The sequence below is a fragment of the Stegodyphus dumicola genome, chromosome 5, assembly GCF_044657685.1.
Source record: "Stegodyphus dumicola isolate Sdum_Otavi_A_Nest chromosome 5, ASM4465768v1".
Lineage (NCBI taxonomy): Eukaryota > Metazoa > Arthropoda > Arachnida > Araneae > Eresidae > Stegodyphus > Stegodyphus dumicola.
The window spans coordinates 212,945,613-212,972,594 of NC_140772.1; the positions used below are offsets into that span (position 1 = coordinate 212,945,613).

At 33.9% G+C, this 26,982-nt stretch overlaps 2 protein-coding genes across 6 annotated transcripts in view; one reads left to right on the top strand and one right to left on the bottom strand.

The window, feature by feature from the left end:
- Positions 1-26,982, bottom strand: part of LOC118184643 (uncharacterized) — a 343,022-nt gene that overhangs the window by 296,661 nt on the left and 19,379 nt on the right. The window lies entirely within an intron of this gene.
- Positions 1-26,982, top strand: part of LOC118184641 (tyrosine-protein phosphatase 10D-like) — a 222,332-nt gene that overhangs the window by 130,295 nt on the left and 65,055 nt on the right. For all 3 annotated transcript variants that reach the window (XR_004757464.2, XR_004757465.2, XM_035354344.2), the window contains exons 10-13: positions 4,031-4,156; positions 8,138-8,280; positions 9,790-9,931; positions 23,399-23,677. Coding sequence is in view for 1 of the 3 variants with exons in the window: in XM_035354344.2 (XP_035210235.1) it covers positions 4,031-4,156; positions 8,138-8,280; positions 9,790-9,931; positions 23,399-23,677 (690 nt within the window). In the remaining 2 variants the exon portion in view is untranslated. The remainder of the gene's footprint in view (positions 1-4,030; positions 4,157-8,137; positions 8,281-9,789; positions 9,932-23,398; positions 23,678-26,982) is intronic.

Below are 26,982 nucleotides of genomic sequence, written 5' to 3' on the forward strand. Positions count from 1 at the left end.
ATAGAATTTTAAACCGACATAGTTAACCAACAAAGACCATTAATAAATCATTTTTATAAAGTTTTTACTGGTAATTTTTCATAAAAATTATAATCTATAAGTTGCATTTAATTTTCTATGCTTATGCCTCCTTCTTACTTTTTCAGCAAAAATTTATTAGTTAATAAAAAAATGTGAAAGTAAAAATTATCCTTCTTTACAGCTTGCGCTCACAAATTATTATGGGAATATCTATTTACAGTTATTAAAGTCTGACAAAAGCATGTCTGCGATGTTATCGTCATGCGATGATTTGTAGATACTTTACTTTTTATCACGATATTTTCGACGAAGATGTTTTCAAACTGCGAAGTTTTTGAACCGCTTTATTTTCGAGGACGATGTTTTGTACCACGATGTTTTAGAACTGCGATGTTTTCTCCCACGTTGTTTTGTAGCACGACGTTTTCGCCTTGCGTTGTTTTTTCTTCGATGTTTTCGTCCGCGATGTTTTCGGCTGTAACCTCATACGCACCATACATGTTTTTCATTATTACTTTGAATACCAGGGACGTGGGATTCCTCGTATTAGTGAATATGTAGCCTCTCGTTTGTCTAAAATTATACTATCATTGTTGTAGCCTGATTCCACCTAAACGAGCACCGAAGTCTCGAGGAGAAAGTTTCCCTTCATGTTATTCTTCCATGTTCGAAATTTAAAATCTGATCGTATCGCTGCCGTAGGTTTTGACAAATTGGATGAGAAATAAGAAGTACTTCCATGAATTAGATTCGTGAGATGATACACTTTTAGTTCTTTATACAAGCTTTATATTATCTTCTGTCAGTCTATTTTCAGCTGGCACTCTTGTCACAGATCCAGTTGGATGCGTCCTTCTTAGTGTTGCCATTACCTAACAGTGTATCTCAATAATTTTATTGGATACCATTTTCATATCTTGATTAAAGATGAATATTTTACCATACAATGCAGTGGTTATCTCAAACTGGCCGCCCACTGGCCGTATGCAAGCTCTTCAGCAATTTTAAGCGACTGAAGAATACATTTCCTGTAAATTAATTAGCATTATTATGAATAGAATTTGAAGATAAAGGTTTGGTGCTGTTTTAGAATACATTACGCTGTTTCGTTGTTCTACATGTTTATACCTGAGCTGACCTGAAGAAAAAGTCTCAGATTTTAACAGGAGTCCAGTTTTACATTATTTCATGATTCCATTAATAAAAACGAACGTGAGTAGCTCTCCGGTAAATCTACAAATGGGGTTAATTATTTTACACTGTAATGTAAATTTTATACAGAGATTTGAAGGTAAAAATTACTTTTATTAGTATTTGCCAAAATATAAATATTCTTAATAACGAATTTTTGAAAATAAAAAAATCTACGAAAAGGAGCAGAATTTCAATGAGTATATACAATTTGCGATTAAGATATGTTCTAGTAATTTCCTTCCAAAATTACAAACTTTATGAAAATCGAAACGCCATGAAGGGTTGTAGCTGAAAGGTGTAGTAAGAAACAAAGAAGTTTATAATTAGTTGCATGAAAATATTATTTTTTACTGTATGCGTCATTAAAAATCTAATAAATAAATAAAAGAAAGTGAATAAAATTCATTGTTTATTCTAAAGTTCTGCCTATCTTGGGAAGTTTTCGTATGTTTCTCTTTAGTTTAATTAAAAGTAAGTTACTTGGTCATTACTTCATTATGTTACAGTTATTTGAATAAATGTCAATCTGAAAATCTTAATATTTAACTGTAAATGCTTTTGAATAACAAACTGGGACCAAAAGAAATTTCTTGTATATACCATCTTCAAGATTTCAGGCAGAAAATAAGTATAAATCCAATTTTTTTCTTTGCGTGATTTTTATATGTATGTTTCGACAAATATGCAATAAAAGATTATAGTATCTGGTCTTCTTCGCGAACATACAATTAGACCAGACCTCTAAGAGACAGCTAGTGACATTTCACTGCGTATTATAAGTACCACAGAGACAGGAAAAGAGTGTAAAGGACCTCTTCATTATTCCAAATAAAGCTTAACGGACGGCACCAACTCGAATATAGAAGTCAATACTATTGAGTTAAATCAAATATAATAGAAAAACTCAAAATTAATGGAATTTAAGTCTACCTTAATGGCTTCACAGTTAAACTAGAGCTCAAGCGCTAGAACTCACGCCATAGAAATGTAATCTCTAAAGATTCAAAATTAGCTACGTGGCCTTCAAGCAGGCAGAACACGCTGTGATTTCACCCTCCAAAACCTTCCTTTAAACTCGTCCTTCATGCTACCTAATTTGAATATCGCACGCGCTGGAAATTTACATTTTGCAGGGAAATGAAACGAGGCTTGATAGAAAAGTAATTTACTTAAAACAACGAGTTAGAAATTAAAAATGAACCTTACCAGATTTTTAAATTTAGTTAACGAGCTTTGCTTTGTTAAAAAAATTCTTTCTTTGTTCTTTTTTTTTTAATTGCGGCCTGTCATTTACATTTAGATCGTGCATTTGGCCCGCGTGGAGTTTCAGTTTGAGACCACTGATTTAGTGTATCTATAGAATGAATTTTCTCTAATTTTGCATGTTTGTTATGCCTGGAAAAACTGAATCAGCTTCGGTTTCAACAAAATTTGAATCTGAATAGTTCTTGAAAGTGGATAAACTCGTCACCATGAACACATACCGTTCATTTATTTGCAATACAGTCGTAGATTGCCCTAAGTTAGCATAATAGATGATATAAAGCGAATGCAGTTATTATAGCTTTATTCCAATGATGATTGCATAAGTGTCTAGTTCTCTTGTTTAAAAATTTCAATGTAGGGACACATTTTTTAAAAACAATATACCGTTATTCACATGCATATAGTTTCTCTGAGAAGAAGAGAAAGAATGAAAAATTCCTAGAGGAAAAATACTGTAACCAAGTAATAATCAATACACGTATTTAATTATTAATAATTAGTGAGTAATTATAAATTAAATAATAATTTAAAATAAAAATATCTATTTATATAACAAGGCAAGGAAAAATGATCCCACCAGGCGTTTAAGAGAAGAATTTTTTTATGTGAATTGAGTGCTTCTACTTGCACATGAAATTCATGACCATTTTCGAGAGTAAAAATTGTTCGAGATCATTAAAAATGTTGATTTATAAAATTTATAATAATTTTTACTACTGTAATATTGTACTAAGTCTAACAAGATGGCCGTCGGGGTTTTGAGGGTAGCGGGAACATAATTCATTCATCAGAAAAGTAGTGAAGATTGGAATCGTCTTCTACCAATGCGAGAGATAAGGGAATTCTAGTGTCTATCCGAAATGGAGTAAAAGACAGAAGAAATTAACCTAACTTAATAAGCACGATTCCAAGAAATGTTACGGAGACTTATTGTTTCGACAGCTTTTGCTTGCGTTTGATACCAATTTTAGTTTCAGAAACACAAATAATTTGCTGCTGGAATCATAGCATGTATCTGTTAGAGGTATTGAACTCTTTACTTGAAATTAAAAGTAAACGAAACTATATTTTATGAACGAATAAACCTGACAGGATATATCTTCTAAGCCTAGCACAACAGCGAAATAGCAACAGTGCGCTTTTTAACTGCGCAAGCTAAGAAAATCGTTGGAGTTAAATGTTATGTAATTTAGAGACTACCTTCTCATAGAAGACCAATACGTTCCGATATTCGGTTACAGTTACTGAATGGGCTTTTGATGTTATCGCTAAATAGTCTACGAGATAAAAGGTCCACTAGACATTCTAGATTAGACAAGAGTGGCGTTTGAGGTTTTGAGCAACAGATGGCCCCACGTCCATATCGATTCAACCAGTATTTCGAGTCGCTAAAATTTCAACAAACACTGACTTTTAATTTGTGCTAACGTTTATAAAAGTAATGTTTCTACTTGTGCCATTTCAGTTCTTTAAATGCATACGTCTCTGATTCTGTGCTTTTTTCTTTCCGGTTTGCTTAAATCAATATTAATTGCATTTTTACCTTCAGGAACTGTGAATACTACATCATGTGAAATTAAGGACCTGGTCCCTGGAGAGAGGTATGCTGTCCAAGTAACAACAATGAGCAAGAAAGTTGAAAGTTTGGAAGCTGAAGAAATTCAGCAAGCCATGTGTAAGAAAGTTATTGCTATTATTAACCTATTTTAAGTTGCATGTATAGTTCATAAATTTTTATACATTCTTTGTCAGAAAAGTTCCAGAACAACTTTGTTTTTATTTCTGAATTTGCAGTACTAAAATGGAACAAATATTTTTATGTTACCTCGTATGTATTCTTACTTGACATGACCTTGGCGATGTTTCTGCGCTAACTTACTAAGGGGCTGGACTCTGCTTAGCAACACACTGTTCGGATTGTTGACGCATTCGTTAAGGTGACACGATGGATGCTGCAAAGAGCGAACATTACGACCTGCAGTTAGCTCATGATAACCTGTAGTAAAACGTGGATCATAATTAAGCAAGCATATGCAGGCGAGGCACTTTCAACAAGTCGTGTTTTCGGAGTGGCACAAAAGGTTTCGTTAAGACAGAGATTCAGTGCAAGACGATCCCAGAGCTGTTCGCCCGTTTACAGAAAAACTGAATTTGAATCGTGATCAAAAATTTTACGTAAAGATTTAGAGAAACAGAAACTTGATGCAAGAATCGTCCCTCACTCATTAACAGATGAACCAAAGGAGGAAAGACGAATAAGTTCTGCTAAACTATTGGGGTAGACTCAAGACGTGATCCCACATATTTGTCAAAGATTATTGTGATTTTTTTTCTTGTTTCTGTGAATGAAAAGGTTGACTGAAAGGAAAACTTCATCAAGATTATTTGCGGACATCCAGTGGGATCTGACAAATGAGCTTGCAAGCATCGCAGTTGAAGATTTTCGTGCTTGCTTCCAAGATCTCCAGAAAAGTTGGCAGTTGTGTATAGATAGCCAAGGGGGCTACTTTTATAGCAGCTAGGATCATTACTTGAGAAATGCAATTTTCTATTTTTTACGACCTTTGTCCTGGAACGTTTCTGATAAAGGATGAAATTCTTGGAAGTATAAAATATGATACGTGTTAGTATAGAAAAAAGTATTTTTGATCAAGTATATGAGAATCAGAGCTGGTATTATACGGTTACAATCCGAAGGGGCGCACTTTCGAGGGAGCTTCCTATCATTAATTAATTTTCAAAAAGTAGCAAGCGTATTGTGTAGTTTAAGACAAGGGCTCTTCGAATGAAGTGGAGCTTCACTCTATAAATTGGATAGTGACGAAGGTAATAAAAATATTAACATTTCAAACAGTAATTTTTAATTTAAATCCCGTTATTTAAATAAAATTAACTAAGTAAAGACCATCGACATATTGTTTACTTGCCGGTAATCAAATGGCGCCGAATCTGAACGAGAAACTTCATTTTTTATATAACTTTAATAAATTAACTACTCCCAGTTTATATACATCAAATTGTAAACATTATAACAATTAAATATCCATACATAAACATCTAATGATAATCCGGTAACACATTTATTTAAAAATAAGTATTAAAACAGTTATAGGTCTATTATTCGACAGATCGAATTCTATGGGCGACACTCAAAAGCGCGTTGCCAACGCAGAACAACGAATAGACATAAACTGAATACGAGAGGCGTGAGTGTAAAAAGCTATTATAAAATGCATTTTTGTACTTTAAATTTCGATAAGTTTTAATCAGAAGTATCGTGGAATTCTTGACTATGGATGTCTGAATGGTCTAATTATTTACTTTTTTATTGTTGCGTACGTGTTCGTAATAGATTGAACGGACAAGTCTGATAATAGGTTAATAAAAAATTATTTTTATTCAAAGAAATATTTCATACTGTGGAATTTCGTACAAGTATTCACAGTATATTCATACAAATGTTCACAGTATAATCAGTAGTTCCACTTCAAACTACTTGAACGTTAAACACAACGCAATACAAAGGGCACCTAAAGAGAAAGCTAACTCGGATATCTCAGTTCACGTGGAACTAAACAACTCACAGCAACAACTAAGCAACTGTGAACAGATGCTATCTCTTCGGCTCTAAATAGTTTTCAACCGACCACGAGATGTTTCTAGGACTTCCTGCTTCTCGAAATTACTGGAAAGAATACAAAGGTGAAATTACGGTTACAGCTAAATTAATGGTCAATTACATTTATTCAATTACAATACCTAGTACGGTAATACGGGGTTCGGACCAAAATGTCCCAAAATTTGGCAACTATTGGTGATTTCTCGCCAAAGTTGGCGACAAAATATGTGACCGAAACCGTTGTCAGCTTGGCGATATCTCGCCATACCCATTTACTCAATGTTAAATGCACTTGCCTCTGTATTTTTACTTTTCCGGCATAGCTTTTTCTTAAAGTTCGTCTCGCTCTACATTACAATGAAAAATACAACAATATAACTTATAATTCTACTAAAATTTACTATCGAAGTATAAAATTCGTAACATTGACTATAGAGTGTTGACTATAGAGTTAATTATGACTGCCTGAAATGATATAATCATTTGCTTTTCTATTGACAATACAGTTACTTAGGGTAGTCATTAAAAATTTCAAATTTGGTTTAAAAATTTCCGTTTTGGGATGTTTTTGATTCTTGCATTCGGTTATGAAAATGTAGCCCCCCCCCAACGATGAAGTAGCAAGCATGATGTGTCTATGTCTATATGAACCAATAAAAAGTTATTGATTGAGCTTCATTATTAATGATGTATTCATTTCACCCAGCATTTTATGTGTAACGTGTAATTTATTTATTGATAGCATCAATGCTTTTCATTGTGCTCAGTTACAACATTTAAAAATGCTTCGGTAGCCACTGTCAATGTGTCATTCTCTCCACGGCACCGTCTTTAATGGTGAGACAGACTTTGGATACTTTTAAATGGGAGATACTGAACTTCCACTTTCGTTTTTTAGCATCATCCGCGTAAAATACAGGATTAGCATAAATGATTTATTTATTTTGAAAAGGCTATATTTTCAAAAGTATTATGGGTATGCACAATGTAAAATATATGACAAGAACCACAAACTCACCAAGTTTCTTTCACTATTTCACCAAGTTTCCCGGATAAGTGGAACGCTGTATATGATCTTGGTGGCGAAATCTTCGTCATCCAATGTTGACGCGAAAATATCTAGTCGACGGGCGTAATCCTCCGACTTTAACTGTTGCAGGAGCTACAAATGGTACGGTTTGAAATGCAACCATTGACGAAAAATCTTCCACGCAGTTTTTTGTGATATACCGAACATCTGGTCAATTGACAAGACAAACATCTAGACAACAATACTACCAAATGTATGGAATGAGCTCGATTATCGTCTAGATGTGTCGTGTCGTATCACGAGAGGGGTACATACTGAATATTTATAGAGGGTATATAAACTTGGTGAATTTGTGGTTCTTTTTACATTATCTTTCATGCGTGTACGTAAAGTATTTTTGAAAATATAGCCTTTTCAAAATGAAGAAATCATTTGTGCTAACCCTGTATTATGGAAATGACAATAGTTTTAATTGAAGATGACGGAAAGAGAGTTATATTGGACATTGGAGATAACATAAAAGTCATTGTGGACATTATTTTGAAAATTAGAAATTTTTTCTTCCGAAAGGGCATCTTGAGACGCTCAACGACACTGGAAATTTCTTTGAAATAGAATGAAACTATCGCTGCATACAGCACTCGAATGAGCGCATTTTGATCATGCTTGTATGACAATTTTATCCCAAGGTGAACTAAAGCATTTTATTTTTTTAAAGCTGATTTTTGATTAAATTATCATTAATTGCATTTATTTCAATAATGTTCGTTTTAGTTAAAATATTCTTGTTCATTGTAATATTTAATATAAGCTTTCTAGCTTAAATTAAAACATTTCAAAGATTACCATAAAACAATTATGATAACTGATAGAATTATTGAAGGCTGCTAAGTTTTTAAGAAGTAATCCACAGCAGTAAGGAAAAGTGATATGATGAAGATAAATATTTCAAGGAACATTTCTGTATATCTAAATCCTGTTTTACTGAAGGATATTTTCTTTTGTAGATCCTAAACCTATCAGGAAAGTAAAAGAAGCTCTCGACTCGTACAACATCACGTTCGAGTGGGAGGTGCCTCAAGGACACAGAGACTATTATATTATTATTTACAATCCCATCGATGAACCTCCGAATCAGAAATCGCTGCAGGTAATATTGGCAGATAAATATTTAACCTTCAATGTTTCCATACGTTTTAGGTGTGTTAAAAATTTCTGTTATTTGATATATATAATTGTTTTTCTCGTTCTCATTGTTTTATTTGTTTTTCTCGTTCTCATTGTTTTATTTTTTTATCCCTAGATGAATTTGATTTTGGAATATAATTTTAAAAAACATGTTAAGTCTACGTCAGCACCCTAAGTCAGTTTGCTTTTAACTGTTATTTAAAATGCAATCACGTTAGAAGAGTTGATATTCAAAATGCGTTATTCGTTCAAATAAGCGTATGTAGTTTAATTCAATATCTGAAGTTATTTTTCCATGGAAATTGTAACTTATATATCATTGCATTAACGGCAGAAAACGTTGTATTTACATAAATATATTTGTTTTAAGAGAAAACGCAGAAGGATTTGTGTTAATAGTGTATTTATTAGCATCGTTTGGATTAGCTATAACATAAACAACAGGCAGGAGTTGTTATCATGATTAGCTAAAATATTTCTTATGGATTTTTTTACATATATAAGATTTTATCCAATTAAAATTATAATTAAAAAAGATGTTCAGATTTTAACCATTGCCCAAAAAAGGATTTGTTAAAGTTTTTCACGCTCTCGCTGAACTCATAGTCTACCAGTCCAGACTGCTGTTGCGTACACTCCTGCTAGCTTTATTATTATTAAGCACCATTTTCTTCTCACTTACGCCGTACACAATTCAATAGCAAAATTACAAAAATTTTAATGGCAGCATAGCAGTATAAGTTTAAAATTCCCAGTTCAATGTTAAGTGCTAGCATATGTTTTTCTACTCTTTTCAGCCTTTTCTTAATTCATCATATCAATGTTCAGTTTTCTTAGTAAGATAGCTTGCGAAACATTTTTTGCCTTTTTATTTCCAGCGAAAGGAGCGGTAGCCCAAAAAGGCTATTAGTTTCGTAACGGCATTTTGCGTTGTAATTACTGTCCGTTTCACTTTTCAAATTGTTGCCACCAAATATTAGAGCCCTGTATTATATTTAAAGAAATTAAATAATAAAGAATCTACATGAATGTATGTATGTTTATGGCATTTTGAAAAAAACCACGGTACCTAGAGCCATCAGATTTTGACACCTTCACCCGAACATGGGCAGCTGGACGCCCGAATTTAGAATTTGGAATTTGTTTTATTATCTACTTCATATTTTGTAATATTTTAACGAATTTTTGATTAACAAACACAACTGTTCCAAAGCCAGCAATGGCAACACTGTAGGGAATAAAACATTTTTATCTCCAGCGCTCGAGACTGTGTATGGGAAATTCTAAAGATATGCTGTTTTTAAATACTTTGCGATATTACTGTTGACTTGAATTTAATGTGGCTTAAGTGCGATGAACGTGATATTTAATAAATAAAGTAATACATAAAACATTAAAAAACATCATATTCAACAGCATCTATTATTTTGTGCGATTTCTGACTATTTTTTGTGGACTCTCTGTTTTTCAGGTAGCTGCAAATGATACGAAACCGTTAGAGAAGATGGACGTTATTATAGACGAACTGAAACCAGGAGAATTGTATTCCTTCCGTTTCTATGCTGTCAGTCACAATCTCAGAAGCGAAGGCATTACAGTGCAAACTAGAACAAGTGAGTTGTCCCTTTTGCTGTAAACAGTTACCTTGTAATTTGATCACAAAATTTAAACATTAGGAAGTGACTAAATAAAGCAATGTTACTGCAAGTCGTGCTTAAATTAAATTTCGGTTAAACTATTTAATTCTGCTTAGTTTTATACGGCTTTAAGATCCTTTAGTTGCTATGCAACAGTATAATTTCTTAGATGCTAAGTAAATTAGTTATTGCTGTGTCAACATAAAGAGCTAGTAAGTTTATTCTTCCCTTAAGTATTTAATTAGTTTATTGTATTTATTTCAAAGAACATTTTTAAAGTACTTCGTGGTTTGTTTATTTGTTTTTTTAACGGAAGCATTTTAATTTCCCTCATCATGTGATTCGCACAGTAAATCCAGTGATTTTTTTCATTTTCTCATATTAAAAATGAAGAATTTCTGAAATAGGTATAGAAAGATAACAGATATTTGTTGATTTTGTGACTTACCTCACTTTTCTGACAGTAACATCAGAATAAACCCACTAAATTCATCGTGGCAAGAAGTGCCAGATTGCTCCTGTCCTTGGCAAGAGCCTTGAGCACCATATAGGTGATACGACTAAGTTCTGCCTCCAGTTTTGATGAAGGGCACCTCGGGAGGACAGGCCCGAAGGGGGACGGCTCAGAGAGCCCCCATGCCGTACAAGCACTATACATTTATCCAAGCCTCCGGAACTCCAACCCGGGCTAATCGGTACGGGCAGTCAGCGTCGCTAACCACTATTCCGGTTGGGTGGCACAGCTATTTTAATGATCATTTAATGAGAAGCTACTACAGGAAAGTAAAAGGGCTGAATTACAGCTTATTTAAGATTGTTTAAATTTATTCTGTATATGCTTTTAAACAGAAAAAAAACATATTAAGCTACTGGACTCGTAACAAAACTTTTCATTCTGTTGTAAATGACAGTTTTAATGCCAGAAATTATGTGTTTTTGTTTTCATCATGCAAAATATCAGCATCTGTTACAAGGAAAAGTTTTCACGTCCTTGAAAAATATGAAATTTCCATCTGTTTGTTTCTATAAGCTCGCTTCTCAGGTTCTTTCATCGTTCAAATTTAGTTATTCGTAGTCTACGAAACATTCAATGTATGTGGCATAATTTTAAGAATCATTTGTCCTCTGTAAGTACTGTACCACGGAGGATGCAAGGAAATCGAGTGGAAGGGGCATCTTCAACCAATAAACAGTACATTCCAGGTTGAAGTCATAGCCATTACCACTGCGATTCAGCATGCAATTGACAGCGGGATCACCGATGCAATGCTGTTTACAGATAGCATGTCAACGCTATTCGCCCTAGTCAACCATAACCACACCTCCCCATTGGTAGCGGACCTCCAGAATATTCTACAATCACATCCTCAACTAAACTCAATTAACAACTAATTTAATATGGACTAAGGCACACGTTAACAACGAGGGTAACGAGACAGCTGACCAACTGGCAAAGGAGGCAGCAAGCAAAATAGCTGCACAGATGGTAACTATTCCAGCGCCACCCTCGTATCTCAAGAGAACTCTTAAGGAAAAAGGTCTGCAGAAGTGGCAAGCTGAATGGGAGACCTGTGATACGGGTCGCAGAACCAATTTATTTCTGCCTAGAGTGAAAATGGAGCGCCAATAAACCATACCTCCCATCAGGGCACGGGCCCTTTCCCAGCTATTTTGAGCGATTTGGTATCTCTCATACAGGCTTGTGCGTCTGTGGGTCGCTCGGAACTCCAGACCATTACATCTTTGAATGCCCGCTCACGGAGGATAATCACCTCCACTTGCCAGCAGACAACCAAATAGCCTTCAAACGATTCATCGTTAATAACAAAGGCACAGTGAATACCATCTGCAGAATAATCAGCCAGATAACCGCCCTGGGGCAAGACCTATGCCAACCTCACTAATTCAGGGGCTTAAGTGAATGTAAGTACTCCTCTGCATCTAAGGAAATACAGTATCTTCCTTCTGCTAAGCGCATGTACCTTCTTTATTAATAGTATTTATGTGTCATGTCATGTATGTGTTATGTTAATGATTTTTTTTTTCCTTAAATGTGTTACCAGTATGTTATGTAATGTATACCTTGCAAACCTAACATCTGTAATACAATATAAATAGCCAATGTATCTCTCATCTGCCCCTGTATGGCAATGTAATAAATCTTTTAAGATCTCAATAAACCCCCGGTAGATAGGGGAGGGCGCGGGACATATGCCTGTTTACCTCTGTTAAACACCAGGCGTCCCCGTCCTCCGTCACCTGTCACCTGTCCTCTGTAAGGTATTTTCTCCTTCCTTCCAGCATGCCTTCGTGTGTAACGGTAGCACACTCGGCGAGTACAGGGTTTGAGTCGAGGCGAGGGCAAAGCTCATTTTTCAATAAATAAATAAATAAATAATAACTCTATATTGATGCCTGAACTAAAAGGTGGCGAACAATAATTCGTCTTCACCAGGATTTGACGATTCGATCCCTTAATCCCCAGCCGCCAAATAAAAGGAGGAATATATATTTTCTCCGTCCTTTCCGCATGACTTCGTGGTGTAATTGAAAGCAGACTCGACGCGTATTCAGGAGGTCCAGGTTCGAGTCCCGGCGAGGGTACTGCTCATTTTTCACGTCTCCAGCATAAAAAAAAAAAAATCAATCACTCTACAGTGGCTATCGAACTAAAAGGTGGTGGGGGATAATTCATCACCACCAGGATTTGGCGATTGGGTCTCCCTAATCTCCAGTCGTCCTTTAAAAGAGGGAATATGTAAGATATTTTCTCTCTCCTTCCAGCATGAGTTCGTAGTATAACGGTAGCACACTCGATGCGTATTCCAGAGATCCAGATTCGAGTACCGACAAGGACATTGCTCAGTTTTCAAGTCTACCTCTTCAAAAAATACCTAATCACTCTACACTTTCTTAAAATAATATAGTGATAATTTTCTATGGTAAGACTTATTTTTTTTTCGGATTAGATGATAATTTTTATCGGTTGACTCATTTTACTCTAAAGATAAGAACTCTGATGTATTTCTTTTCCCATTTTTGGCGTCTTTAATCGCGTAATAACCGTTGATTTGTGATTGTGAATCGTAAATATAGCTTTTGCTTTTTCTTAAAGTAAAAGAGAATCTGACTACGAATACATGATCATATCCGCGATCATTAAATGCTAATAAAAACTCAGGGAAAATATAACTAAATGCCGGCATTGGCTTCAGGTACACACTTTTATTTCAACTGGTTTAAAACGTACCCTAAATTATGACTGTCAAGTTAGATAATTTTTACGCTTAATAATTTATTTTTCACGTTATGTGCCTCACTTGCGTTGCATAACATTGAAAAACTTCTTGAGAATAACTTATAACTTTTGCCTAATTAGATAAATATTAATTGTCGGAATTTTTTTTTGGCAACATTAAGAAGAAATTCCTTTTTTTTATATAAAATTTCTAAGCTTTCTTTTCTTTGAACTTCCGTTTGAACGAATCGGAAGGAAAAAGTCGTCACATCCTTTTTGTATTATCTTCTGAGCAAACTGTACGTTAATGCTAATAGCTCATTTTCATTTTATGACTGTGAATGTTTATTATTAATTGTTTGTTTACTCTCTTACGAGCGTTTGAGTAATCTGAAACGCAAGAAAAATTATACTTCGATGTTGGAAACACCAAACGAGAGAGGTAGGCATTCTTTATTATATGTAAGTAATACTTTTGATTTTTCATTCATGTAATTGTAACCAATGGCCAGTATTTCGTTAAGGCCTAGTTCATATTACCCTTTAAGGGTTATGGACATGAAATTCCGTATCGAAGGATATTTTTTTTCATTTGTTACACACGAAAATTTCTTCCAGTATATGAAAAATCCGATTCAAAGATGAATGGATATTGGGAAAAAAAGATTCAGGGTACAAAGTAAGAAAGTCCATTTGTGAATTATAATCAGGAAAACAGCACTTGTTCAGGACACTTTGGGGAATTTTTGAAATTTCAGGGCCAAAGTCATAACGCTCGAAGAAATACACATCTGAAAGTGTTTGATTTATTAATATTAAATAGTTTTGTGTCTTAAGGTAAAAAATTCGCATTGGTTCTCAAATCCTTACCAATTCTATTACTAGAGCACGAGAAAATATACAAATATACTAATAAAAGCCCACAAGGCATCCTTAGCACCCTTATTGGTGACTGCCTGATTGTTTATCTGTGGATACCCTATTTGGCTTACTATTTATTGAGTAATAAGTGTTCTATTTAAAAAAAAATGGTTTGACTTGGATTATATGCTCTGAGTTATTTTAATGCCAGAAGAAATGTCTTCCTCTCCAGCAATATTTGAGTTGGATAAATTAATTGTTTAAGAATTACGAAATAGAATTTAAGTGTAATGTAGGTGTGATAACCACTTTAGTGCCAGTACCTCCACCAGGCTTAGGGTCGAATTAAAATACCTTACTTACACCTTAAATCGTTTCACGTTATGAAGTTTTCTGTGTACTCCAAAAGTTTCAGGGAATTAATTAATTTTAGCTGTGCTCAAATATGGTTTAGCAAATTTCAATTATTTATTAGTCCAAAAAGACTTTGTCCCTGATGTTATCCTCCTGTATTATCCTAATAATACAGGAGGAATGTTATCCTCCTGTATTATATTTGAAGACATTAAATAATGAAGAATCTGCATAAATGTATGTATGTTTCTCGCATTGTGATAAAACAACTGTACCTAGAGCCATCCAATTTTTAATGACATAATGCTACTGCGAATATTGGCCTCTGGAAGCCCAAATTTGAAATTTGGAATTTGTTTTATTATCGATTTTAGATTTTGTAAAACTTTAATAAATTTTTGATTAACAAACTCAAGGATTTCAAAGCGAGCAATGGCAACGTTGTACAGAAAAAAAATTTTGTCTAAAGTACGTGAGACTGTGTATTAGAAATTCTATAGATATGCTCATTTTAAAATTATTTTGCGATATTATCCTTGACCTGAATTTTAAGGTTTAAGTGAGAAGTTATATTTAATAAATAAAGGCATCGAAATAGCCATCGAAAGAGAATCATAGAGACATCGAAATTTGAATGTCGTAATCCTCCTACTAATATGGGCCATGTAGAAGACCAAATTTGAAAGTTGGAATTTGTTTTATTATCGATTTCCTATTTTGTAAAATTTGAACGAATTTTTGATTAACAAATTCAAGGATTTCAAAGCAAGCAATGGCAACGTTGTACAGAGGAAAAGTATAGAACGCGAGTCTCTGTATCGGAAATTCTAAAGATATGCTCATTTTGCTCATTCTAAAGATATGCTCATATGCTCATTTATTTTGCGATATTGCAGTTGAATTGAATTTTGTCGTTTAAGTGCGAAGAACGTGATATTTAATAAATAAATGTATATCCAGCATCGTAAAGCTTTAAGTAGGAATGAGTTAGTGACAACTGAATCCTTACAGAATATGTTGTATAATACACAAAATAAGGCTTATTATAGTTGCCTGAAATTAATGAGCACAATTATTTCTAAAAATACATGAGCTGAATTTAGCTTAACAGAGAATGAAATATTTTATTTAAATTTTTATTTATGCTTTTAAGATTGAGTAGTTTTTAAAAAATGATCTAAGTCTGCATTGATGTTAACTAATAACCGAGGGAATGGTAATGGTTTTATAAGTAAACCTGTTGTAAATCCTCATTTGATACAGCGTAATAAGATGCAGACAAAATCTTATTGTTGCAATAATGTTTGACTGAACTACAAAAAATAAAATGATTATCATATCAACACCAAATGTAGTTTTAGTCACCAACTTAAAAGTAATCAAAACTCATCTATCTTTGTTAAAAACAAATTGAATTCCAAAGATAAAAACTGTTGCCAAAAACGATGATACAATAATATGCAAAGTAAACTTTTATAATTATTAGAATATCTGTGAGTTGCTCTCAAACTAATTATTTACATTTTATACCGTTACAGTTTCATCAAGTAGAATAGTCAGTCTTTTATATATACTATATTGCTCTAGAAAGCATTTAGGTTTTTCTCTCTTTTTTTTTTTTTTTTTTTTTTTTTTTTTTTTTGTCTCTATCAGTGATATTGCTCTTGAACATGCCTACCAATTATCTAAAAAGCAGTGGTTCTCAAACTTTTTTAAGATCGCGACCATATTTTAAATTCTCAGGCCGTGTTGCGACCCCAAATTCTCAGAAATATATATTTTACAATATATTTGGGCCTCTGTTGTGTAGTTTTTCAGCAGCCTAGTGACCTCCAAAAAATTTGTTGCGACCCCGAATTCGGTCACGACTTTTAGTTTGATCTAAAGGATTAGTACATAACTTCAATTTAAATAAAAGCCTTATAACGTCTGGTGTTCTTTAGTAGCATAAACTAACTAGACATAACCAGACTGTTCAAGAACGTATATTTAAGTGTTAAGTACCAGAAGGTACACAGAAGGAGTGTAAAGAACCCTTTATTAACTCAATGCAGCTCTCAGATGGCTGCGATTCGTGCTTGGAAAAACCAACACTTTTGGCTGAACTCTAAAGTTAACAAGTATAAGTTAAAACAAAATAGCATTAAGTTAGTCTAACAGCTCATCACAGGTTACTTATTGCGCAGGCAGGCTCTGCCTCATATAAGTCGGCATAAAGAAGCTAAATGGCTAGAAACGCTCAACGCTGCATAAATCTAATCTGTAATAAATCAAAGCTAGAACGACGTGGCCTTCTGGCAGGCAGAACACGCTCTAAATTCACCTTCCTAAACCTTCCCTTAAATACTAACTTCTTTCTACCTCACTTGAAGACTGGCAAGAAAGCGTGGATTGGAAGCAAGAGCAAGAGGAAATGCTGCTTCAAGATAAAATTAAGTGTTAAGTAGCTTCAGTAAATACCCACATACTGTATCTTGTAGAATAAAATGCTTTCCAAGGCATTAACACTAAGCATAAACATGTTAGATTATATTTCATGTGTATAGCCTATCATCTTCTAAATATTATTGACCAATACTTTGTTTTTGTTGTTATACATGAGTTCTAGGTAGAGTGAAAGAGTTCGAACATAACTTAGTGAGACTTGCTTATAACATAATTTGGTGTCTTAACTATATATGCGCCGAAGACGTGACAAGTGATGCGTCTGCCTAATGTAAAATTCAAAAAGAGTGCTAATTTAAATCATAATAAATGAAATATCAGTGCGAAAATAATTAAGAATATATTAACTCTCTGGCTGATCATCCCTAGATTTCCGCGGCATATGTTTTTCTTCGTTTATTGAGGAGCGCATCCCGTTTTTTCCCCGTTTAACCATTGAAATAAATTATATACAGTATTAGGCGTTTAGTTTACGTTTTTGGCCAACAGATATCGTTAGTAGTCCACTAAATTGCGGCATTTGAAGGCACGTGGTATTAGCGCTCAAACTTCACTTTTTTCTTACAAAAATAGCTGCTAAAAAACGTTCAGCGATTATCTTGATTATTTAATTAAATTATTTAATTATTAATTAGATTTATTTATTAGATTAATAATTAGATTGATTATTAATTAGAGTTATTGAACTTGGTGCAAAGTCTGTGAAGTTGGACTTTGCCTTGAACCCTGTTTTGAAATCTATCATACTAAACTACATTTCTAAAATATTTTCCCCCCTCAGCGCTTTATATTTTCTTAAATTTTATACATTTTACTTTTTTATATTATGCAATAAATAGAAATTAACTGTAATTCGACTGAAATTTATTTTAAAAAAAAAAGATTTTTTTGGTGATAACATCTGAAATTGGTTTTTCTGGCAATGTAGTTTCTCAGGATAAAAATCTATATAAAAAATATTTTCTAGAAAGAAAAGTGCATTTTTCAATTCTCCAATATATATAAATTTAAAATATGGAAAAAAAAGAAAAAAAAATCTGAAATGTTTCAGATTTTAAATTACGTCCAAAGGGGCGTTTTTTTAACGTTTTGAGTGTTACCTTTATTTATTAAATATCATGTTCTTTGCACTTAAACCATAAAATTCAGTTCAAGAGCAATATCGCAAAATAATGTTAAATTAAGCATATCTTTAGAATTTCCGATATACACAGTCTTGCGAGCTGGAGATAAAAGTATTTTTTTCTATATAACGTTGCCATTTCTCGCTTTTAAAGCATTGAGTTTGTAAATCAAAAATTCGTTAAAGTTTTATAAAATATAAAATCTATAATAAAACAAATTCCAAATTTGGGATTTCAGATGCCCATATTCGCAGTAGGATTTCGTCATTCAAAATTCGATGGCTCTATGTACCATTGTTTTATCACAATGCGAGAAATAGACAATCATTTATGCAGATTTTTCATTATTTAATTTCTTCAAATATAATGCAGGACTCTAACATTTTGTGGCAACAGTTTGAAAAGTGAACCGACGTTTATGAGTCCGACGCAAAATCGCAAAACGAAAACAATAGTCCTTCAGGGACAAAGCCCCTTTGGACTAAAAACGCAATTTTGGAAGCGATTTTGATGCACAAATTAAGCAGTTAGAGGGTTAAGGAGGCAAAATTTTAGAGAACTCTCTCAATTGTTAAAGTCTAGAGGCACAGACCGAATTGTAAATAATTTTTAATTCGACTGCATCCATTGGGATGTGAATATAAATTTTAAGAGTTCAAAATTCATTTAATTATGCTCAGTGCATGTATTATTATAAAAGGCTTAACAGCAGCTTCTTGAAATGATTGCTAAAAAAAATAATTGTCTTAGGATATCTGTGAATCTTTAAACATCTTTCTTTTCTTCTTTTCTTTCATTTCAGCTTAGTCATAGAAAGAACTGATTCTTATTTCTGTCTTTAAAAAAATATCCAGTTATCCCAATTCTCGACCACCATATGTTTACGCCCACAACGACGGCTTTTTTGTCATACTGTACTGTACATGGAAATTAATGATAGTTGCATTTGCAGATGTTTTTCGTAGATAAAACTGAAACCGGTCTGTTTTTTAACAAACGATTTATCAGTTCAGCGCTGTAGAAGTGCAAGTCCATTTGAGGACTGGATGTAATTTTCTGGACGGTCAACGCGTGGGAAAACTGAACGAAGTATTTATCATCGAGGTCAATGTAAATGTAAATGTTTCAAGCAGTGTGGTATTGAATTATGGGCATGAAATGGAGAGTTATTCGGAAGTCATTTCTATTACAGACATATAATGCAGTGCAAGAACACTTTTCATTAACGAAAGATAGAGTGTCGTGCCTTATTGATAATGTATTCTGTAGTTCACTTTTCTACCAGTCTCTAATAATAATCTTCTGATGAGAATAAGTTTGGTGAGATCTTTCAAGGATATTTGTTTACTAACCTTATCATGTTTAGGTCAATATAATTCGAAATATTTTTAATCTATGCATATAATAAAAGAAAGAGTCTGTGTGTCTTTCGTTCGTGCTGCGCGGAAGCTAATAGACCCAGGGCTATGGAATTTGGTATATAGGTGGATCTAAAAAAGAGCCAGTGCACGTCGAAGCGACTTTTTCAAAATGCAAATCAGATTTTTTTATTTTATCTTTTCGGTTTTATCGCATTACTTTGAATAGTTTCATTCTTTTAGAAATGTGGTTTTGGCAACAGTTTTTCATTCAGTTGTATATCGGACTGCTGACTATTCAAAATCAGCACTGTTGCCACTTGGAAAAATGAGGGAGATCATTCTGTGCAGTTTTCAAATTTAATGTTTTGCTTGGATACTGGACGTTTGCTGAGAGAAGGCAACGGGAAGTTCGTTAATTTATTTATTAGGATAATTAAGGGATATTGCTTATTTCATTGTAATTTTGTTTATATGTAATACATTTTTTTAGTTGTGTTTTTTTCCTTTGATGAAGTTGTTCTGCAGAGTAAAATTATGCGCAATTTTTAAATTTAATAATTGGTGTTCCCTTCAGGCATTTTTCCAGTACATTTAAAAGCCAGACGAAGGCTGGCCGCATAGCTGCTAGTATATTTATAATGTACAAATGAGAGGAGTACGACCCGATCCACCTGGTCTAAAAATACACTTTGTGATCTTGTTTGGGTAGCCTTTAAGTATATTTATAAGACATTTTCTGCTTCCGCTCAGCATGCCATCGTGGTGTAATGGTAGCACACTCGGCACATATTCGATAGGTCCAGGTTCGATTTCTGGCGAGGGCAATGCACATTTTTCACGTCTCATGCTTCAAAATTACCTAATGGCTCTACATATTTACCTAATTTTATTAAATGCAATGTTCCAGAACCGAAACATTTGCTACTAAAGATAGTTCACTTATTATTTGTTTACCATTACAGTACTTTTGGTGCAATGAGTTGTTGTTGATGCTACTAATTTCACTTGTTTGACCAAATCAGTACAAGACTTGGCAACAGCCTTGAGCACCATACAGGTGAGAGTACGACTTTGCTCACTTCCACCCTAGTTTTGAAGAATAGCACCCCGACGATCTCATACGCTTCTTCCCTTGCCACCAACTTCTCGAGGGTATATTCGGCTCGCCGTATATTTTGAGTGCCCCATGCTGCTCAGACGCTATGCCTTTACAAACATCCATGCCATCTCCGAGATTCGAACCCAGACCCTTTGGTATAGCAGTAAGCGTCGCTAAGCACTTGCTCGTCTGGCCGACTGGTGTAATAAGTAATATTGTGTTTAGGCCTAATGGTTTCCATAGGCGATAAAATCGTAAAATTTAAAATTTTAGAATTACTTTGCAATGTTTATAGTCACAGTTTTCATGCGTTTACCCTGAAGTCTATAAGAGGCATTTTCTTTTACTGCCTATGTGAATAAGACAAGAAATAAATGATAAAGATAATCCAATTTTCATGTAATTCAGAAAGAGATTTTTAAGAAACATGAATGTAATTTCAAGGCTTAAATATTGGTACACTTAGATAACAGAAATTCAATGAATTCAGTTCAATTCGTAGAGCAATTACTATTATTATTAGTTTGAGTGACTGTTTTATAGAATGTCAATAGTATATCCAGAGACTTGATCTTCATTTACTCAGAAGTACTTGACTTACGAGCGACCGATGCCCTGCGTCAGGAAGCTGAATGTTGATATTAAATTCGACACTAAATTGCGCATATATGATAGAAATTTTCTATCACATATGCGCGATTAATGTGATTTGCTAATAATTCATTATATGAACATTCTAGTGCACAAGTCCACCATTGCTCGTGCGCATAATGCCCCGAAATATCGGTAGTTCGTTTCATGTCCAAGTCCTTTCGAACGTAAAGAATTTTTCCGTCATTTAACTTGCATTAACTTATTAGCCTAACCTAACCATTGTAATGCTCTAATTACGATAAACACATGATTTTCCGTTTGGTGGATATCAGTGCATCAATTCTACAACGTTCCTCTACAACGTTCTCCTATTAGTACTCGAAGAAGATGAAAACTTCTCAAGTCCCCATTTTCAAAAACTCACTGTTTTAAGTTCGATGCTGTTTATCTTATTATTAAGACTTGGAACGAAATTCATCATTAATTTAGGACTACGAAGACTTAAAAAGAAATTCAAAGTTAATTCAAGGCTAGATAAATTGATCTGCTAAGACTTGGAACGAAATTTAACATTAATTCAGGGCTGGATAAATTGATCTACGAAGACTTAAAAAGAAATCCAATGTTAATTGTAATTCAAAGCTAGATAAATTGATCTGCTATGGCTTAGAACGAAACTGAACGTTAAGTCAGGGCTAGAAAAAAAAAGATCTGCTAGACGTGGAACGAAGTTCAACGTTAATTCAGGGCTTTATAAACTCATCTGCTATGACTTGGAACGAAATTCAACATTAATTCAGAGTTAGATAAATTGATCCTTGATAACCCTAGTAAGAATGCTGGCGAAAATGTGACAGCATGAAGTCTCGTGGTTTATTTCTAAAGTACAGTGACTTGAAAATTAGTCCAATAACCCTGATAGATTAATTACGCGAATTATCGCTAAGGCAGAGCTATAATCGGCAAAGCGAATTCACGCTACGCCTGAATTAGCTACAAGTCCTGAGAAGGTTTTAAATAACCTTTTTATTTAAACAGAGTTTAGAACGTAAACGCGCTCCTTTCTGCTAAGAATATCAACCACAGCTCATCTGATGAAACTAAAGGAACAATCAAATTCAAGTTAACTTGGATCAGTAGTCAAAGATTACACAGTTTAAATATTACTTGAATCTGGCTCAGTAATTCTACCAAAGCGTCAATATCCAAGTGTCGGCAGCGATTCAAAGCGAAGCTGAATAATTACAACTATCAGAGCTGGCAGGAAATAAATGTAAAGTGCACGCACAGCCAGAAACAAGCTCTGCCTTAAAATAAAAAAGAAATAATAATAATAAAAACCTCAGTTTAAATACTAGCTAAATCATTTGCATTCTAGTGAGTAATACGTAAAGGAAAAGTTAAAGTACATAAAATCAGAATAACTGGTTAGTTTAAAATAATAGCATTGCAAAGTAAACAAGGAAGGGCTATAAAATGGCAAGAATGATGAAGGCTCTAGATCTTTTGGTGGGCATGACGATCATGATTTCGCGATTCAAGACGCAGATGAATATGAAAGTGAAACAAAAAGTATGAATTGTGATGACTAACGGAATATAGATACTGCCTACCATAAAATTGCCAGTATATTAAATTTGCAATTTAATGTATCATAGCTTTGCGAAATGTTCATTATTTTGTAAAAAGAAATCTCCAGCTGTCTATCAAAAGAACCCATAATAATAATAATAATAGATTTCTTGCAAATGGAAATTGAAAATACGTTTGAAGTTATATTTAATTTTAATTTTTACCCATTCTCTTGAAATAAATATTTAATTCACTATATCAAGAATTAAAATGACAGTTACTAATTTAACACACTGTGAGAAAAATTTCAAAATCAGGTTGATTTTCAGGAAAAGTGCATCACTAAATCAATTTCAGAATAACTTTACAGAAACATGTTTTCATTGCAGGCGTCAAACTTTGCTGTTTGAACAGCTCAATTTCTAAACTTCTATGCTAAATATTATTTATCAATAACATTTTATTGTATATAATATTATTAACTTGTAGAGACATTAGAGTTTTTTTTTGAAGCTGGAGACGTGTAAAATGAGCAATACCCTCGCCGGGACTCGAACCTTGGACCTCTCGATACGCGCCGAGTGTGCTGACCATTACACCACGAGGGCATGCAGGAAGGAGGGGAAAAATAGCTTATAAAATATATAAAAGAAAAATTCCTAAAAAAAGGAGCTTAATTTTTAATGTTTTTAAATCTAACTGCCATGAAATAAATGAATAAAAGCATTTACAAAGTTTTAAAATATGCAATTAATTTTCTTTCATTTATACAATTTTTCAATTTTTATTTTTCAGAGCCTGTGATTGATTCTGTGATAAATATTGTGACCCGTGAACAGGAGACAAAAACTTTAGGGATCAAATACACACCGACACCGAGACGAAGCGTGGTATTTGATCGATACCGGTTTCAACTGAGTGATTCTTCTGTGCCGGCCCAAGAAAAACTTTTCAACGATACAAATCGTCTGGTCTTGTTCGACAACCTGGTACCTGGTCGCCTATATGATATCAGTATATGGACCGTGAGTGGCGGTGTAAGCAGCGTGCCCATTCATAGGCAAACAAGATTGTGTAAGTGCACTCTTCTTTTTATTTGTTGTCATTTGCCATGCGCGAAAGATTTTGAATCACGTGCTTCAGGCACTAATTAATGTAAGCTGAAACCAGTTTTGTATGCTTCCAAAGTTACCTTGGTTCTGATGCATCATATAATAACTACAACGACTGTAAAGCTAAAAGAAAATATTTTTTGAATGATTCGCAGATTTTTATTGTACAACGTTTATTTACTGGTATTTAAATTAAACTTAAATTGCAAATTTCATTTAAAATGTAAAAAACTGCGTTAGTAAATGCAACAGCTATGCGTCTACGTTATGATTAGGCTCGATTGTTTCCAGTTGTGATGATGGAACATCCGGCATTATCAGGTTTTCACTTCCCCCCTCATAAACTTACCAGGGGTCCTGTGATTTCTAATTAATAATTTAACCCGATTTCTGTTCTAAAGAATGGGCTGGCTGTGCTGGGTTTTCGTGGATTTCCACAAATATAACATATGTATTAGTTATTTTACAAGGATGCTCTCTAACACATATACCCCTCACGAGATTTATCATGATCAGTCAATCAATCAACTTTATGTGCTATGTAAATACGGGCAGATTTCCTCAGAAAGTGTTTTATGAATGCTTCTTTATGTATCGCAGATCATAGTTGTGTACTTTGCTACAATCACATAATCGAACCAACGTTCTTCTAAACTTTTTTTAGCTTTATTTATTTATTATTTTTTAAGCCTTCGTTTAAAATAAAAAGAAATACAATGATTGAAAAGTAATTTGTGTACTGAAATAAAAGCAGAAATTGTATTTCAAAAGTTCTGCAAAAATATGTAATATTTATTTCTGCAATTTTTAACGGTAGATCAAACACATTTTTTTTTAGATCCGAAGCTGTTAATATAATTAGTATTACAGCATAACATTGTCTTTGGCATTTCTGCTTGAAAACACTATTTTCGATCGCGTTTCTACTAGGTGAATGAAGCATTTATGTTCCGTAAAACATGCGTATTGTTGCGGAAATCCAAAATAATGCAAATATTCTCCAGAAACTCATAAAAAATTTTAAATCATAAACATGTAAAAGTTAATAAAATTTTATGATGTTGTCGCCAAGAAAATAAATCCAATTGCAGTGTTGTTCCCTAATTATCTCAATTATTAAATAAGGAAGAATCTGTATATGTATGTATGCATGCATATATGTGCAAAGTGGTCATAAAAAACTTTCACAGTACATAAACCTCTAGCGCTTAACCAATCGAAATATAATTTCACATATTATTATTTGAAGGTGTGCGATCGACACTGTGATGATTTAAAACAATAGATTTCTCACGGTTATGGTTACAATGAAAATATGTAGAAATTTTTTAAAGGCACCACCAGTTTTCCTGTGCAAATTGATCAGCCTATTCAGAAATCATAAATGGTTCTGGAGCGATACTCGTATGACGACAGCGTAAAACATTTGTAAACAAGTGCATTGTAAAGGATCAATGACAACTCAAGAGAGCAGGCAAGCAGTGCGAATTGATCGGCGAAATCATAAGTAACACGAAGCGCATGTCCGTAAAAAATGTAAGTGATTTGGTAAAAAAAAAAAAAAAAAAAAAAAAAAAAAAAATTGAAAAAACTGGATGCACGTGTGACAGACGGCGATCCGCACGACCATGTATTCCTGCCAAGGTGTTGCTGAAGTGCATTACTGTAGGTTCATTTGCGTACTGCAAGAAGTGTTGCCCTCTGTTTGGATGTACCGTAAACCACAATCCTCAAGCTTCTGCTGTTCTGCGGATGTTTCCTTATCGATTCCAGGTGATTAAACCTGAAGCAACGGGTGCCCGACTTTGTGAATATTGTCCTCATCAGACATTATGAAGATAACCAGGTGGCCGCTGCGGATATTATGGACTGATGAGGCTCACTTATCCTTAACTGGGAACGTAACTTTCAAGAACTGACGAAAAACCTCATGATATGGCACCAGCTCCTTTATACGAAGCTGAAGTGACTGTGTGGTGCGGCATCGCAAGAACATTCATTCTCAGTCCGTACTCCTTCGAATGGGTCACTTCCACAGGAATTAAAACGTGTTGCATCACAAGTGCTCGGCATACAACAATATTGCAGATTTACATAATTCCGGAACTGCTGCAGCGAAATGTGTTTAATGAGATTGTATGGATGCAAGATGGTGCTCCTCCACACGTCGCCACATGAGTTCGGAAAGTGCTCAAACTGCATTTGGAAGATAGAATCGTCTCCCGTAAATCTTCTGTTTCGTGGCCAAAGCGATTTCGACCTCACTCCGATGGATATCTGGTTCTGAGATTATCTGAAATCTAGCGTGTACACATCAAACCCACAAGATTGGTCAGAATTGAAGTTATGCAGATTCCTTCTGCGATGTTACTTTCGACATTGTTGATAACAATGTTCCCCAAGCAATGCGCTATCATTTGCGAAGATGGGCACGTTGAAAACTTACAATTCTATTAAAAATATTTTCCCCTCTCTGTGTTGTCATTGCTCCTATAAAATATTTTTTGGCAAATGTCTTACGCCGCCAGTTTTCATCATGCGTGTATCGGTCGAACGCCGTTTATGATTTCAATGCACTCATCAATTTGCACAGTAAAAAGTTGGTGTTGATATTGTAAAGCTTTACAATATTTTCATTTTAACCATAATCATGAAAGCTCTTTTGCTTTAAATCATCATAATCTTGAGCCTCATACCTTCAAATAACAATGTCTTAAGTTTCATTTCGGTTGGTTGAATAGATAGGCAACTAGGGTGTCATATATCGGGGAAGTTTTTTTTACGGCCAACCTGTATTATTTTCTTTGAATTGTGGAAACCGTTGTCACCTAGACCCCGCATATTTTCAACATTCATAGTTCTCTATCCAGATATATGCGTCTTAAAGTCTTAATTTTGAATTTTGAGTTTGTTTTTAATTTATGTTATATTTTGTACAAACGTAATGGCATTTAAATTAACAAATTCGATATTTAAAAGCACTCGACGAAGCGTAAGAATTTGTGTTTTATGTTTAATCAGAAAACTCAGTGATTAAAAAAAAATGTTGCCACTTAGCAAAACGTAACGTATTTCGGAAACCTCGGATTTAACAGAAATGTATTACCACCACCCGAAAAAAATATTTTCATCTTTCACACCATTGCGTTGCCATGTCTCAAAGCGTAAGGTATTTAATTTTTTTTCTCAAATTTAATTTTTCTTTTATTGACAATATTTTTGATTAATAAGCTAAGTAATTTAAAAGTAATATAAGAAATTTTTCAT